The 15224-nt window shown below is 34.6% G+C and overlaps 1 protein-coding gene across 2 annotated transcripts; it reads right to left on the minus strand.

The window, feature by feature from the left end:
* Positions 1-1160: 1160 nt before the first annotated feature.
* On the minus strand, positions 1161-5073 carry LOC109186715 (coronatine-insensitive protein 1-like). 2 transcript variants are annotated; one of them, XM_019336822.1, is made up of 4 exons: positions 5059-5073; positions 4304-5005; positions 2489-2993; positions 1161-2263 (listed from the first exon to the last, which is right to left on the minus strand). In XM_019336822.1, the coding sequence occupies exons 2-4, from the start codon at positions 4837-4839 to the stop codon at positions 1445-1447; spliced, it is 1860 nt and encodes a 619-aa protein (XP_019192367.1). In that variant the 5' UTR covers positions 4840-5005; positions 5059-5073; the 3' UTR covers positions 1161-1444. The 2 variants fall into 2 exon arrangements, with proteins under 2 accessions (XP_019192367.1, XP_019192366.1); XM_019336821.1 differs by lacking the exon at positions 5059-5073 and having other exon boundaries at positions 4304-5031.
* Positions 5074-15224: the final 10151 nt, after the last annotated feature.

Genomic DNA, 15224 nt, shown 5'->3' on the forward strand with positions numbered 1-15224 from the left:
CTCCACTTGTTTGCTTTCCATTTCTGATCTTAACTTTTTCACTGAATTCACACCTTTTATACATTTATATATGGAGGATATAAAGCCACCTACCATCTTCCACTCATCTCCCTCAGCTCTCTTTACATTTATATATACATATATATGTATATATATGAAAAGAATCATACAATAATCTTGGAGAAAATTAAGAATTAATCTTATTCGTCTATTAACCAAATCAAGCAGATTTTTTCAGACAAACAACTAACATTGATTTTTTATTTTCTCCTGAGAAGATGTTCTATATGAGTGTACCCATATATATATATATATATATATATATATATATATATATATATATATATATATATATATATAATCGTGGCTGTAAGTGAAGTTTTTTTTTTTTTGTTTATATATAAATATCCTCCTGGAAATTAAAAACCTTATCTATTTAGTGATGAGAACTTGAATCACTTTGTTAGATTTGAGAGCTGCCAACTGGATGCAACTGTAAACAAAAGTCAAATATAAACAATATGTATGCATGACATGGGTTGCTTGTTTGGGATAATATAAACCACAACTTTCATACATAATTAATATTTTATTTATTAAATTTGATGAAAGTTTTCAAGTACAGCAACTTTTAGTGGCAATTTGATTATATAAATGACAATAATTGTATTAATCTCGTCTAAAAGAAGACAGCCCATATTTAAAGACACTTTTATGTTTAATCATATCAAACAGGACCATAAAAAATGAAATAATATCATTTTCCTAATTACAAAATAAAACTTACAAATCAATCAACTCATACCCCCAAAAGGGTAAAATGCAAGTATGCAACATACAATAATAGTGGTAGCGATAAACTTAGAATCATTTGGGTAATTTGGAATTTATCTTTTTTCATGGATTTTGGACAAATTCATGAGGTCCAAAATATAGTTTGGCAAAATCGAAAAACTTTGAGTTATCAAAAGAAGAAGAAGAAGAAATGCACCGTCTTTTCAAACAAAAGAAGCAAAATACATATTCTTAGTATGATTTACCTTTCTAATATAATTTGTGAGTTATTACAATTTACACATGAGCAGAATTACCTAAAATACACCCTTAACTTTGAGTTTCCCTTGTCATCTAAAGATATTATCATATGAGTATTACAGTACAAAATACTGGCAATTATTGCACATTATGCGTTAAATACAACAGTATCTAAATTATACAATGACAAATAAAATTAAAGGAGGCCAGTTTATTACATGTGATAAGTCTAACAAAAACTCAAATCTAATGTGGGGAAAACTTGATCTCGTTTCAGGGTAAAGTTAAAAGGAAGAAAAACTGGCTTATGGACATATAAGTAACGGGAAAAGCTGGCCTGTAATTCTCTCTCTCTCTCTCTCTCTCAAAAAAAAAAAAAAAAAAAAGAATCTATATTTACAGAGTATATTCAGTCAGCAAGGTAGGCATTGGGTTCCAAAGAGATGACAGATTCTGGGAAGTCTCTTCTCTGTCCAGCAAGAGAATAATATGCGAGTATGTGGGCTGGATGATCTGCAACCACAGTTCCACCGCTCTGGTTTGTGGCGATAATTCGTCTTGCAGGAATGAGTTCAATGTTCCAGAACGGGCGTGACATCAACAGAAGATCCTGGCGAGTTGGAGATGGCCTGTATCCTTGCACCCACAAGTATCTCAGAGATTGCAGCCGAGTGGCAGCCATGGCTAGCGCTCGTTCACTGAAGCAGCACCCTCTCATTTCGAGTTTTTGGAGGCTTGGAGCGCCCTTTGAGAATTCCAGGAGACCGTTGTCTGATTCTCCCACGTATCCCAGCAGCATCCATCTTACGTTTGGGCTGTACTGTCCAACGTAGCTCAGTCCCATGTCTGTTAGCCCTCCGGGCCGAAGATAGAGAGCAAATCTTCTGAGCATGTGACATCCTATTAGTAAAGATCTCACGCCATTGTCAAGTGGCAGGTCTGTGATTCTTTCTTCGCGGTCAAGCAGGACCAGACGAAAATCGCAGAGCTTCTTTGAGTGTGTGCCAATGGACTCCAATGCTTCATTTGTGATGTCTGATACATAAACAGCCAAGTACTCCAATTCCAGGCATCCTTGGGCCAGAGCCATTAGTCCTGTTTGTGAAACTGCGCCTTCTTCGTCCTCCATTTCTTGTTCATCAGCTCCTCGCTCAATTCGCAGCCTCTTTAATCTCTTGCAATGGCGCGCAAGAACTTCTAACCCTCGATCTCCAACTACATTTCTTGTCTGTTCGAAACAAGACCAAACGTATAAAATGAGTACATGCACTTGCATATGTTATATAAAAGTTTGCATCCAACAAGAAAGAACTATGAAGGCAGGTTCCAATGAACGTTTTGCTGTTAATGTTTCTTTAACTAATAAACAATGGTTTAACTATGCAGAAGAATGCGGTTATATATAAAAAAGAATGCACATAGAACTACACAAGCGATAGAAAGGAGATTTAACCTCTAAAACTTCCAAGTTGAGACACCTTTCCAGCAAGAGACAATGACCTTCAGTGTCAAGAAGCGCATATAGGAGATCCAATTTTTTAAGCCGGGAAGCAATAGGAAAGACAATGGGCATCTCATGTGTCCCCAAGTATGTAAGACCAACAGAGCATAATCTTGGTGGAAAAGATAGAGCAGAGTACTTTCCAAGTTGCTCATTATAGCCATTTTCACCAAGTTCTGGTTGTTCACCAAATGAACCACCACAAAACTCTTCCAGTGCAGTTGCTGATCGGAGAAACCCAAAAAGATGAGATATATCACAGTCGCTTATTTTCATCGATGCCAGGGAAGGACAATTTCTGGCGATCAATTCAATGTCCTCAGCTTTGACTTTGCTGAGATCTGTCATGTAAAAGTTCAAATTCTCAAGAACTGTATTGTTCAAGGCAAGCTCGTGCAGCCAATCTCCATCATTCTCAACTACCGTACTCTCTTCAAGAACCAAAGTTCTTAGGTTTCTGCAAAAGTGGAAAATGTATAGTAACTAAAGAGACATTATATGCAAAAGGGTATCACCCCCATTATTTGTAACCATTAAAACTCGCATAGTATACTTTGTCAAAGAGAAACATGAATATTTTGCTATCTAGTTCCTTCCAAAGGTTGGTTGTGGAGTAAAATAGATATCAAATGATCAACCCAACAATCAGGTGAGTAAGTAGGCAAAATCAAGCACAACACAATTTTCTTGTATGATGCTGACAGTTTTCAAAATTTCTGTCACACCAAACTATGATCTACAGTAAGAAGCGAGGACTGGACCACTAGTAGATGCTTCCAGCCACCAAAATAAGATATCATAAATCAGTCTGGCAAAACTCCTAATATTTATCTAATCAAAAAATTTATGATGAGCAAAACAAGGCAGAGTGAGCAAAATACATTGCGAATACGATGATCTAATGTGTGGATTTCAAAACATATAACTTTGGTGTCATTCGATAAATAGAAAAGAAAGATCAAAAGAAATCCAGTCCAATGCAACTAAAGTGATTTAAATACTAACATCCTCTAAAACTCTTCTTAAACACCAAGATAAGATCTGCCAGGGAGAAAATACATTTTCCTTGGAAAGCAACACAAAATTTCACTGGTATATTCTTAAAACTCCTCAATCTCTGATTCATTTTACATAACAGAAAGAAATGGAGAAGAGATCGAACTACAAACTGCAAAAGCACTTGCATTCATGATTATACATCCCAAGGCACCAACCCCATTGAATGGCAGCTTATACTTCAGCATATTTATAAAAAAAAACTATTCTCTATCCAACATTCTCAAGCATATAGTAAAATGCATCTAATAGATCATAGATGTTCCCCGGACAAGGCAAAATGGTCCCATTACCAAAAATCTGAAAACATACATCTAATAGAAAACAAAAACAAAGATAGAAAATACATGATTCACATTTCCAAAAAAAAAAAAAAAAAAAAAAACATGATTCGCAGCAACATATTCCAATATTCCCATTCAATTCCTATGGCTTTTCCTGTTTCTTTTTTTAGAAATATACTGAATTACAGGGCCATTTCCCTATTATGGTAAAATCTCCAACACCCCTGTCCATAGCAACACAGCAACAGTGAAGTACTCCATATACTCTGTATTAATTAGCGAAATATAGAATATTCCGACAACAAGAGATGAATGAAACATTGATCTCATAATAAAACAAATACTATGCTTACTATACCCAAAAAAAAAAATACCAAAATAAAATACCAAAAAAAAAAAAAAGAGGTTAGAGGTAGAAAGGGTATACCTGCAGGAACGGCAAATATACAAGAGGCCATCAGTGGAGAATCCGGAGCATTTGTCGAGCTTAAGAGCCTGAAGAATCTTACCGTGAGTGCGGGATAGATTCTCGAGATCGGAATCCTTAACAATCATGCGGCGGAAGTGGAGAACCTTGAGGCGGGAGAAGTTGCGGCCAATCTTCTCAACCCAGGGGGTGACATGGCCACCCCAGTCCTCGGGGATGAGGTTGAACATGGCGGCGCGTGGCTTTCCCTTGAGCCTGAGCGACTCCAGGAGAGAGAAGCGGCGGGCGAGCTGATCCGGGGAGGCGGTGTAGCAGAGGGCCATGGTCACGTGCTTCCGCGTGATGGCGTCGATCTCGAACCACCTCTTGCACACCATCGACACCGCATCCCGGTCCCGCGATTCCTGGATGTAGGGTATCACGCACTCCCATACGGTGTCGTACGTGCTGCTCAGCCGTGTCCCACTCCTCTCCTCCATACTCAACGCCCAACAATATATATATATAATTCCCTCCGAGAAACCACAAAACACCATCAAAACTCCATCCGCGACCTCGAACACTATCCTCCCTGCCTCGCCATGGCTACGGCTCCAGAAAACGCGCGACGCCGGAAGTTCAACGGAGAGAGAAAGAGATCGAACGGCGACAGTTGATAAGCCGTTTGAGAGAGAGAGAGAGAGAGAGAGAGGGAGATAGAGATAGGAAAGGGGTCCCGATTCCAGATTTCTGTGTGCGGCTGTAACGTAAGAAATGAGAAGAGAGAGAGAGAGATGACAAAAGAGATGCTAATGTCACCAATGGTGGCGCCGTGGGATTCTGAAAACCTGCTGCGTGGCAACACCCGATTGGTTCAGTTAGAGAAATTCTGTTACATGAATGTACGAGATTTAGTACGTGCTGTGGATTTTACTGCCACCATTTCTGAGGGTGGTAGTAGTTATAAATTGGAATCAAAATTTAATAGGGAGTAAAACATTATGTAATAGCCCTTGAAGGATTCATAAATGGTGGTGAAGGTGGTAGGAAAGGGAGGAAGTCAAGAGGAGGGAAGAGGATGGTTCAACATGAAAGGCAAGATGAACAAATGAAGCAACCGGCGTCGTATGAAGCAGCAGTTGAGAGCCGTTAAATAAGAGGGTCCAACGACGTCGTGAACAAATGAAGCAAACGGCGTCGTATGAAGCAGCAGTTGAGAGCTGTTAAATAAGAGGGTCCAACGAGTCGTTTAAGTAAGCAGCTGGAATCGGTTGAGCAGCCTTATCAGGCGATGTCGTTTTTCACTACTTTCCAACATCTTCTTCCGTTACAAATCTAGTAAAGAAGGGAGTGGTTATTTTGCCGTTGTATTTAATCCCTTCGGATGTATTAAGAAGTTTATGCCGAGTAATAAAATAAAATTCTCTTTTTCTATCATTTTCTTCATCTCAACCCTAATCTTTTCTCCCCAATTATACCTTAAGTGCATTACACATTATTATGGGTAACAAAGTTTTCATTGTGCAAAAAACGCTCCAAGACACACAGGGTTGTTTGACGGTGGCCGAACAAACATGAGCTCCATCCTTGGGTGTCACAGTTTAGAAGATCGAGATATGCTTGATCGTAGCACCAAAAAAAGAAAGTAATAGGTTAGGAACAACTTGGAGAAGACCAATAGAGGTGAGAAATGACGCGCAAAAGACCTATATGGAGTCGTGGCTAGTAACCAGGAACGGGGAGGTGCATCCACTAGCAAAATACCTGATATGGAAACATCATATTATAAGGATGACAAAGAATGTGCAGACAACCCCAAATGCCAGACGATTCGTGTCACCAAGAAAGATAAGAAGCGATTGCGTAGCAGTATAATTCAGTTCCCGTGCGGTTGGGTGTGTCTCGTGCGGTTGTGCTGTCAAATATGAGTTATTGATCTTGCCTAAATCAACGTCCAAGATTAACAATGATTTTTAAAAAAAATGCGAAGGAAATTTGGTCTTTTTGCATCTAGATAAAATTTAAGGTACGTGGTTTTCTTTCTTAAGGTGCGTGGTTTGTGTGCTTAAGGTGCGTCAGTTGTTGAAACTTAAGGTGTGTCGGCCTAAAACTTTAGGTGCGTGATTTTCCTTCTTAAAGTGCACCTTTTTAAAACTTTAGGTGGGTGATTTTGTGTTCTTAAGGTGCTTTGTTTGTGTGCTTAAAGTGCGTGTTTTGTGTACTTAATGTGCACCATTTAAAACTTTAGGTGTGTAGTTTGTGTTCTTAAGGTGCTTTGTTTGTGTACTTAAGGTGCATCTTTTTGTGTTAACCACACAAATGCACGAGATGTTATCTTTGCACCTGATTTACTTCATATATATATATATATATATATATATATATATACACACACACACCATCATGCCACCCACTAATCAGCCAAATTTCATAAACTACCCTCACCCCTCTTATGGTCCGTTTGGAAAGCATGAAAATGACTTCTGACAAATGTTTTCTGGAAAATGAGTCATTTTCCAGAAAATATTTTCCTTTATAGTGTTTGGTTGCATTCTGAAAAATTATCTTAGTGTGTTTGGTTCATTTTTTGAAAATGGGTAAAATTGTATAATTAAACATTTTAAATATTTTATCTAGAATATGCAAATAGTTATAATAATATTAAAAATAATATTATTATTTATCAATTTTTTTAAAACACAATAATTGTGGTTTCCGGCGGAAACCATGTATTGATGATTGGCAGAAGTCATTTTCCACTAAAATGGCTACCTGTTTTTCGTTGATTTGATTTTTCTATTGCATCCAAACACTGGAAACTCGAAAATTATTTTCCAAAAGTCATTTTTCGGATTTTCAAATGGAGCCTTAATTTCTTACCTTTCCCATCTCTCTCTTCCTTAATTTCTATATAATTGCTTAAAAGCCAATACCAATATATTCTTCTTGTTCATCTCTCTCTCCTTCAAGCATGACGTTTCCAAGATTTTATGCCCTCTGTATTTTCGTTTCTCTCTTTCTCTCTTTTTTACGACGACAGTCTATCTCCGACTCCGGCTTCATCTCTCTTCACAACCTCTCTCATTCTCTCTTTCTCTCTTTGTTACTAAATAAAGTTACAAATATACATTCTCTATAAATGTAATCATATTATAATGTATCTGCATGCTTATATCCGTATAGACTATTGAAGCTCGGCGTCTCAATGTTTTCTTTGCTCAGCTCCTCACTAGTAGGTATGTATCTTCCTTCACTCTATCTTTTGAATTTGTATGCACGTAAAGTATGGATGTGTTTATTTACGGTTTTGATTTTGGTTTTGTGTGATGTAGAGAAACAACGAATGATATTCAAGGCACCGAAAATCTGTATGCCGCAAATCTAGCGATGGGCCGGTTGGTTTGGGTCACGATGAGACAACCTCTCCCTTACCCAAATTGTACCAGGGAGTGAGGCTACCTTACCCAAACTGTACCAGGGAGTGAGGCAGTAGTAGTGGCACGAAGTGTCTCTTCCAAATGGGAGGTTATGGATACACGTATTACGGACATAATTAAAAGAAATTAAACATACACATATTACGGACATAGTTAAAGAAAATTAAATATACACATATTACGTTTATAATTAAATGAAATTAAACATACACATATTATTTTATTAAGAATAATATATACTCCCTAATTACCATAATTATTTAGATTACATGGATGTCATAATTAAAATAATATTAATTAAGAATAATATATACTCCTTAGTTATTATATAGAAATTATAATAAAACGATCTCATTTTTATTAGAGTTAATGGGAAATTTTTTTGTCTATATAAAAAATTAACTATACCCATCAACGATTAACTAGATTAGATGTTTTAAAAGTGTATTTGGTCTTGTCTGCTAAACCATTGAGTCACCGTAATTTACAACCTCTCAATTGATCTGTTGGATCGGAGTGTGGGGAGCCCTTGGAGTTGGGGATTTAACCTTTTGGGAGAAGAAGATGTTTTAAGAGTTAATACCTCAACGAGATGCTGCTAAACTTGATTATTTAAGGCTCCATCCGACAACAATAATAATATATAATGTAGTATTTGAATATAAAATCTAATAATGTCTGCGCAGACCATATCTAAATATGATTGTGTCAATGGAATGCATTGAATTGTTAAAATTAAAAAAAAATGTTTACTTTGCCAAAAATGAAAAATGGCTGATATTCCATTTCTTTTCCCACCGGTCCCAAATGGATGATCTATGTTCTATAATTTTCACAATAAATTATAATTTTATAGATTGTTGACAATCTGTGACTATAAAAATTTTCTTAAAAAGTATATATTTGAACCATATACAGGTATAAATTTTAAAGGATTTGGATCTATTCATATATCGAGACTAATCATGTTTGTATCGGATAAGACTTTGAATGACTTGAACGAGAGACTTCTGCTCCGATTGTGCAAAAAAAACCTATGCGATTTCATCTCCACTCCATAGGTAATATATTTTAATTTTTAATTGGAATAATTGTGCATCACATAAATTTAATATTACAAATGAAAAAGAGAGCACATATAAGACCATGGGCAAGTTGTTTTTATTATATACAGGTGTATGGTTAAAGATGAATATTTCAATAGTATATTATCCAACTTGCAAGAGAAATAATATAATATCAATTGATTGTGGCCAATTTGGAAAGAAATAGGATGCTCAATTTGGAAAGAATAGCATTGGGAACTTTTATGACACTATTAATTTTTGTTCTAGATTTATAGGTGTCATTTTACTTTTATCATACATCTTCATTTGATCCTAATATTATTGTGGCATGATCATTTTTTGTTCTTCGTCAACAAAATCGTTAAAATGACGTTAAATACAAGGACATTTCGACCTTTTTTATACAAAATATGTTAACCCGCTATATTTTTTTATGTTTATTTTGAAAAATCATAATTTTGAAGACCGAAATACCTTTGGATTTAAGGGAATCTCAATTATTTTGTTGATAGAGGAGAAAAAAATGGTCATGTCACAATAATACTAGGACAAAAAATAAATGTTCTGAGAAAAAGGCTAAAAGTTGACCGTTAACTATAAATCTAGGACCAAAAATGGAATTAACCCATTATATTATACCTAGTATAATTATGCATCTGTAACGAGTTATAATGGGTATTGTCAGCTAAACTTGAGTGTTTGTATTAGGTATAACATAACATCATTGTTGATCCGACACTTTAAAATTTTTTTCATTCATACTGTAGAAAAGTTATTGCAAATTTTATTGAATTCACGCTACGGTAATGTACAAAAAGGAATTAAATTAAGACCTTTGTTACACAATTTTTTTCAATTTGATTTGCTTATTCTCAATAGTTTTAGAAATATTGAAACGTCAATTTCTCATAATACAAAATTAATTTTTTAATTGACATTTCTTTGAAGAGGGGACAAATAATTAAATCAGTAAGGGGCAAACAACAAAAGATGTTGTGGGTGGGGGAGGGGCACGTGCAGGTGACATGTACTAGGTGGTCCTCCCTTAACAGAAATAGCATGTATTGCTTTTGTGGGGTTAATTTTTTGTATTTACGCTTAAATTATGCTAACATTTCACAATTTAATTCGAGACGTGATAATTTAATCTAACGTTTACACATAATTTTAATTATTAGCACTCTACATGGCCTTGTTCTATTATAATTCTTCTTATTTATTTAAGAATTAATTTCACTTTTGGTCCCACGACTTTTGAGTTCTTATCACTTTTGGTGCACAACTTTAAATTTTTTCAATTTTGGTGCCTAACTTTGTTATTTTTATCAGTTTAGGTCCTTCTAGCCAAATTGACGGTAAAATATTTTCAGATTTTATATTTTAGGGACAAAATCGTCATCCCATGGAAAGATCTTCAATATTTAAACAAAAGAAAAATCATATTAAGAGGAAAAGAAGAGTTTGCCAATGGTCGAAACTATAAATCCCATAGATCTGTCTGGTTTCTGCCCATCTTCCCCATTATTCTCATCATCAAACACCTATAGATATGATTTTACGGTGATTTTGTTTAGATATTGAAGATGTTTCCTTGGGATGACGATTTTACCCCTAACAATATAAAATCCAACAACATTTCACTGTCAATTTGGCCGAAAGGACCAAAATTGATCAAAATAACAAAGTTAGGCACCAAAATTAAAAAAATTTAAAGTTGTGCACCAAAAGTGATAGAACATCAAAAGTCGTGGGACCAAAAGTGAAATTAATTCTTTATTTAATTGTTGTATCTTGTGAGTCTCTGACTCTTGAGAATTAATCCAGAATATTCAATTCTCATATAGTATCAGTAAATTATGATTCTTCAATTCTCATGGCTGATCAATCTTCTACTTATGACAGCTCTGTTGGTTCTTCCGAACGAAATGTCTCGGATGTTGCTGTTGCGTCTTCGTTTCTTGCCGCTACGAACTCGCTATTCACAACTCACCATTTTATTAGTATCAAACTTATAGTACCGGCCGTTTCATATAATATTGTCACAATTTAATATATATATATATATATATATTAATTGAAAAGGTCAAGTGGGGTTTAGGATGTAGAAAGGGCCAAAGGGGTTTGGAATTGTGAATTGTGGGGTCTACAAAGAGCCGCAGCTTTGATGATGTGAACTCACCACTTCCCATACAAAAAAAGCTTAAACCACTAGATACGCAATTGTATTTCTATAGACTTTGGTAAACTTTATATGCAGAGCTTTCTTATTACCTATTGATTTGTTAATAAAGTTCAAAATTTACACCTTATTACTTAAAAGAGAACTAAACTCTTTCCATAGAGTCACAAATTCATTCTTGTTGGGGTTATTAATTGGTGTCGGACGGTCGCCTAGCGTATCACTATAATCAATGGGTTAGGCTATCTAAGTGTCGCCTAGACTTCTTAATCCCTAGGCACCGATTAGGTCACTTTATCGGTCGATTAGCTTTTATTCCTTCTTCTTTTTTTTTTTTTTTTTTTTTAACGAAATAATCTTAACTCTCTAGATGTTTTTAAATTAATATTTAATATTTCAGTATTAACTAATAAAGTATTAAATAGTTTATAGTTATTAGTCTTATCACACCTAATAACTAGCCTAGAGACTCTTGAATTATGGGGGTTGATTCAAAGGAAAAAGATTATGGAAGCCCAAATTAGTGTAGAAGCCTAGGGCGAGTGCCTAGGCAAATTATATTATGCACCGCGGTGCATAATCGATTATGCACCGCGCGTCTTTTTTTTTTTTAAATGAAAATTAACAGTGTTTGTTTCCGCCGTTTCGCACTCTTTTGCAAAAAGTAACTCTGTTATTCAGTGTCATTTTGTATACACTGCAGTTTCAGTTGAACACAACTACACTTTCATTTTGATATAACTATAGTTTCATTCGATATTTATAGACACAAATATGTGAAAATGTTATTTAATTTAATTTTATATACACTATAGTTTCATTAAAACACAACTACATGATCATTTTGATATAATTACAGCTTCATTGTACAATATACACTCAAATATGTGAAATGTTATTCAGTTTCAGTTTATATACACTGCAGTTTCATTTCACTATAACTACAGTATCATTTTGATATAACTGTAGTGTCGGTTTGGATATACTGTAGTGTCAGTTAGTGTTTAATACACCAAATAAGCGGACTCCGTTAACTCTAACGGCGGGCCGTTTCTTTACTTAAAGAAACGGTGTCGTTTTGACCGCGGTGCACATGCACCGCGGTCTATAATATAACGATTGGAGGGCCTAAACACCAACAACATATACGCCCTGTTTGGTAAAATAGTTAGTTTATCAATCAATTTTGACTTATTTAACCACTATTAATTATTTAATTTGATTAAAAAATCAATATAAGTATTTGATTAATTAACTTTTTGTAACTTTAAAATGTTAAAATTCAAAAAGATGCTTAAAATAGTCTTTCCAATTAACTTTTTGAGAAAATAATTATAACAAATAGTTATCAGCTAATAGTTAATTTATCAACTATTTTTCTACAATAACTAATATTATCAACTGATTATATCTCTAATTAACCTAATCAATTAACAACTAATAGTCATTTATCAAACCCGACCATATTATTGTTACTTCTTGTTGTTTGAATCTATATTGACCGGCGGCCCTCAAGACGGATTACAAAATGCTTTGATGAGTCACCAACAATTTTCACATCTCGTTGCTTGACGCTCCACGTCTCCACTTATACACCAACCAATTAACTAGAGAACGGCGCATCAACCGACTTATTAGATAGCATGTTATTTATATAAAGTCCTGTTTGATAAAATAGTTACTTTATAAGTCAATTTTGACTTATTTAATCACTATGAGTTAATTACCGATTTGGTCCCTCGACTATGAGGATTTCATCACTTTGGTCCTCGACTTTCAAAATTGACCAATTTAGTCCCCAACTATGAAAACGTTAACTAAAATGGTCCTCAGTCTATTGAGTTAATTACCGATTTGGTCCATTGACTATGAAGATTTCACCACTTTGGTCATCAACTTTCAAAATTGATCAATTTAGTCCCCAACTATACAATTTTTTATCCGAAATGGTCCTAGGTACAAACTGTCGTTAGTTAGATATTAAAACTGAGGACAGAAATGTAATTTCACTTTATTTGCCTTCCCAGGTGTAGCTGGTTTAATCCCAAAATCTAACCCTAATCGCAGGGCAAGTGCATCACCCAAAGCTGGGGGAGAGGGGGAAGACTACGGCTATGCCACCCAAACTCAGCTCTAGATTCCACCCAATACTTCCTCTCTCGTTTCTTTGAATCCAAACAATCAATTGAGTTGGACATATCTCGGATCCACAAAACCCAAGACCCTCAATCCGACCCAAATCTCAAATCGGAACTGGATAAGGTCTCAACTTCAATCGCTGCTCTCGAAAAGCAAGTTAGCGGCGAACAGAACCCAACAAAGCGTCTCGGCGGTCTCTCAGCTCTCTCTCCTCAGCAAACTGCAACGCGAAGGCGTAGGCAGAGCAGCTACGGTGGCGGGTTTCGGAGCGGCTGGGAAACAGTTGGGCGAGGTCTTTTCCCCTCCGTTTCCCGACAGTCTCAGTTTATGGGTACTACGATAGCAGGTGGCGGCGACGGTTCCTTTCGGCGGTACAACCTCTCTCACTCGTTCGTTAACTTGAAGATAAAGAATATAGGCAGGAATTTCCTATTTTACCCTTGCATTTTGATGGTAAAATAGACTGAGGACAATTTTGGTTAACGTTTTCATAGTTGGGGACTAAATTGGTCAATTTTGAAAGTCGAGTACCAAAGTGGTGAAATCCTCATAGTCGAGGGACCAAATCGGTAATTAACTCTAATCACTATTAATTATTTAATTTAATTTAACCATCAAAATAAGTGTTTGATTAATTAATTTTTTGTACTTCAAAATGTTGAAATTCAAAAAGTTACTCAAAACAAATTTTTTAATTAACTTTTTGAAAAAAAAAATTATACCAACAACTATCAGCTAACAGTTAATTTACCAAACAACTTTCTACCATCAACTAATGTTATCAATAGTTATATCCTCTAATTAATCCAATCAGCTAACAGTTATCTATAACTGATATAAACACCTCATTATTGCTAGCCATTAAGCAAAACATAACGTACTAAGATCAAATTAAAGTGTTCTGACCTTCTAATCTCACCTATATTAGCGTTTCGACACATACTCTCTATCTCTAAGACCATCTCCAAGGGGTGCGCTAAAGCACCAAAACACAAAAAAAAATGTCAAAAATCAGCTCCAACCCTGCGCTATTCCGCCAAATATTTGGCGCACTGTGAACAGTGCTGCGCCATATTTGGCGCAGCACTGTTCACAGTGCGCCAAAACACTATAAGTTTTGTTTTTTTCATTTTGATCCCACTTTTTTGTTTAATTCTTTTTGTGTTTTGTTTTTTGTTTTAATATATTTGTATATTTTGTTAAATTGTTAACTATAAATTTTATATTATTTAAAATGAATTATATCATTTGAAAGATCTCATCAAGACGATTAAAATAAGTCTAATATTGAACATAGATTAATTAAAAATGAAAACACATAAAGCTTAATTATAACAAAATTAAAGGAAATTACATACTTAATTTAAAGCTAACACATAAAACTTAATTAAAACTACTTTAAACATACTTAATTTAAAACAAACACATAACACTTAATTAAAACTACTTTAAACATACTTAATTCAATAATCTCCTAGGCCAGCATCATTTCCTCCCAAATGATTAAAATATTGAGTAAGCGTATGTGGGAACATTATGGTAATTCTTTCAATTAAATGTAGCAGATGTTCTATAACTTATTATTGTGGAATAAAATAATATTTGCATTATAATTATATTGTATCATTTTTTATTTTTATATATTTACATATTTCGTTAAATATTAAACATAAATTGTATATTATTAAAATAAAATTATATCATTTGAAGATCTTATCAAGACGATTAAAACAAAACTAATATTAAATATAATTTAATTAAAGTCTAATTTATTAAATTACAACTATTAGTTTTGTTAAAAGAATAAAAGTATAAATATAAACTTTATGAGGGGTGTAGGAATAAAATTTGGTGCAGAATTTGGTGTAATAGGTTGGAGATGGAAAAAATTTGGTGTAAGAATATGCTGAGAATATTCTTTTTTGGTGTAAAATTTGGTGCAGAATTTGGTGCAATGGTTGGAGATGATCTAAGTCAAAGGATAAAATATTACTATTATTAAACTTTTTAAAGTATTTTTTTTTATTAAGACTTCCCACCCATGATGAATATAAATAACTGAGATTAGTTTTTACTTTTTACGAGAAGTCTCCGTCTCATTTGAATATCGTGATGGTCGG

This window comes from Ipomoea nil, unplaced genomic scaffold (genome assembly GCF_001879475.1).
Source record: "Ipomoea nil cultivar Tokyo-kokei standard unplaced genomic scaffold, Asagao_1.1 scaffold1407, whole genome shotgun sequence".
NCBI lineage: Eukaryota > Viridiplantae > Streptophyta > Magnoliopsida > Solanales > Convolvulaceae > Ipomoea > Ipomoea nil.